At 37.4% G+C, this 2,500-nt stretch overlaps 1 protein-coding gene across 3 annotated transcripts in view; it reads right to left on the bottom strand.

Annotated features, from left to right (window-relative positions):
* Positions 1 to 2,500, bottom strand: part of LOC125039753 (small nuclear ribonucleoprotein Sm D2-like) — a 4,982-nt gene that overhangs the window by 721 nt on the left and 1,761 nt on the right. For 2 of the 3 annotated variants that reach the window (XM_047633999.1, XM_047634000.1), the window contains exons 2-3: positions 1,457 to 1,574; positions 896 to 1,053 (exon numbers count right to left, since the gene is read on the bottom strand). In XM_047633999.1, coding sequence (XP_047489955.1) covers positions 896 to 1,053; positions 1,457 to 1,574 — 276 coding nt within the window. Of the gene's footprint in view, positions 1 to 895; positions 1,054 to 1,456; positions 1,575 to 2,500 lie in introns of those variants that run through there. The other variant, XR_007116144.1, reaches the window with a different exon arrangement.

Consider the following 2,500-nt stretch of genomic DNA (forward strand, 5'->3'; position numbering starts at 1 on the left):
CGAGGAAGAAGTGTGGAGGTGGTGCAAGGGAAGGGAGGGATAGAAAAGGAAGGGTAAGATGGGGAGGAGGAGGGAGAGGTAAAGGTTGATGAAAAGGAGGTAGAGATAGGATATCAAAGTGTGAGAGGAAGAGGAGGAGGTAAAAGTTGAGGTAGAGCAGATGAAGAAGAGAAGGAGGAGGAAAGGAAGAGGAAAAGGTGGAGGAGGAGGAGGAGAAACAGAAGGGAGAAGAATTGAAAGAGGAGCAGGAGGAAGAGGAGAAGGAAAACAATGAGGAACAGGAAGAGGTGGAGAAGAGAGAAACAGGAAGACAGAGAAGATCAGGAAGAGGTGGTGGAAAGAGGAGGAGGAAGAGGAGGAGGAGGAGGAGGAAAAAGAGACGAAGAAAGAAGAAGGAAGGAGGAAGAGGAAGAAGAACAGTAGTGGGTAGAGGATAAGGAGAACTACCAGCTTATCTACTTCCACTAGGCCTAATTAGGAACTCAGGAAGTTAAACTGTAAAATGCCAAATACTTGAAGTCGGCTTCATACTGAAAATGCAAAAATTGCTTCATAAAACTTGCATATTACTTATAGTATTCACTGACAATAGATGTACTGGAATTTCCTCGAGCCCTCTTCATTATCTGTAACTTAACCCATTACTGACTGGTGAAGAAAATAAATAAAAGCTTTGACGTGTCGCTGTGGCATACAACCACACTCCACAGATCGAGCAGTTTGCTATGATGCTGGAAGGCATTAACTGTTGCTATGGAGTTAACCAATGAACTATTATCAAACTCTCATTAAAATAAATAGAAAGAAACCTTAAATCATAACCAACCCCTTCACTTGAATCACAATTGTTTCCCTGCTCAGGAAGATACCAGGCATCTTTTCTCCCGCTACCAACCTTTCTCGGTTAACTGCCTTTGCTTTCTTCTGTCCCTTGGCTGTCTTTGGCTGTTCCATCCAGATCTCTGTCACCTGCTCTAGCACCATGTTGAAGTGCCGGTCAAAAGCTTTCACACGTCCAAGAAGCTTCTTGTTGTTTCTGCAGTTGATCAATACCTAAAAGAGGTTAAGAATTCTTAGCAGCGAGAACAAACTTACATTGTACTATGAGCAACGTTACAAAATACAGAGCACTGCCACAATGATACGATCTCACCAAGATCATCTGACAATAAACCAAAATAGAAGATCAAATGCAACATCACCACAAAATTTCAAAACTGTCACAATTATATTGGTTCCCAATTTTTCCTCTCTCCTCTTTGATAATATCAACTTTTGTAGTAACAGTTATATTTTTTGTGGCAAACAAACTTCATATCACAGTATAAAAATCACCTCTTTTTGTGTAGCTGAACCTCTAACTTTATCATATAGGTAATACATCATATGAATTATCAATCCACATCTCTCTTCTCGCAGCAAATAATCAAGTATAACAAAGGCTTTCATAACTAACCTGGGTGTTGTTCTGAACAGACTCATTAAGAATACGCAAGGGACCTGTTGCAAATTCCTCTCTCTCCAGGGCTGCCAGCTCCTCTGGGGTCATATCACTACGACGCTTCTGTGCTGCTCTGAAAAAACAAAATCACTTTCAGTTTTACAATATTTTTATTGATTTTGAATGTGGTTGAATGTGTGCTGGAGAATACCAATTAGTCAGCATATTTGTTACATATACATAAAATGGAAAATTACTTAATACATACATACATATATATATATATATATATATATATATATATATATATATATATATATATATATATATAGCTATATCTATCTATCTATATGTTTAGCTATATGTGTATGTCTATATAAGTATATAAATATGCCTCTGGGTACTTCTCCCTTTTACTGGTAATTCTATTGACTGACATTACTGAAATTATGTTTATTATATTTTATCTAAATTCACTCTGAAGTGCCAGTTATCTCTGACAAAATGATCATAATCTAAAATCTTACCTAATGGTGCCACAAAGTTAAGCATCACCACTCTCCCCCCACCGCTAGTGCTGCAGCAAAAGCCAGCAAACTTCAACACGCATGTTCTCGCTTGAACGAGTTTAGGAACATTCCATATTTGATGATAACATGGAAGTCTACAAACTCTGTCATGGCTAGTACCATTAGTAGAGGTTTACTGGTATTTGTTGGAGCACCAACAATCACAGAGGTCAGCCACAGGTTTGTGGCAGATGTGCAGGTGTATTAGTACAATTAATGATAAACATTCAGAATACAATTGCATGACTGATCACAATATTATTGATATCAATAGATTTCTCATGCATTTGACTATATTTCAACCAATTCTGTAAATGAATCACATTTTACCCCATATTTTCCCTAGTATAATTTCTACATATTTGGGTATTAGAGAGTGGGAAGAATCACATGAAGGCATTTTCAATATTTATCCAATTTATCAAATAAAGAACCACTCCATTACAAAACTTTGTCAATTTCTAATGCCATCTATGTTTTCAAGATAAAT

This window comes from Penaeus chinensis, chromosome 27 (assembly GCF_019202785.1).
Source record: "Penaeus chinensis breed Huanghai No. 1 chromosome 27, ASM1920278v2, whole genome shotgun sequence".
NCBI lineage: Eukaryota > Metazoa > Arthropoda > Malacostraca > Decapoda > Penaeidae > Penaeus > Penaeus chinensis.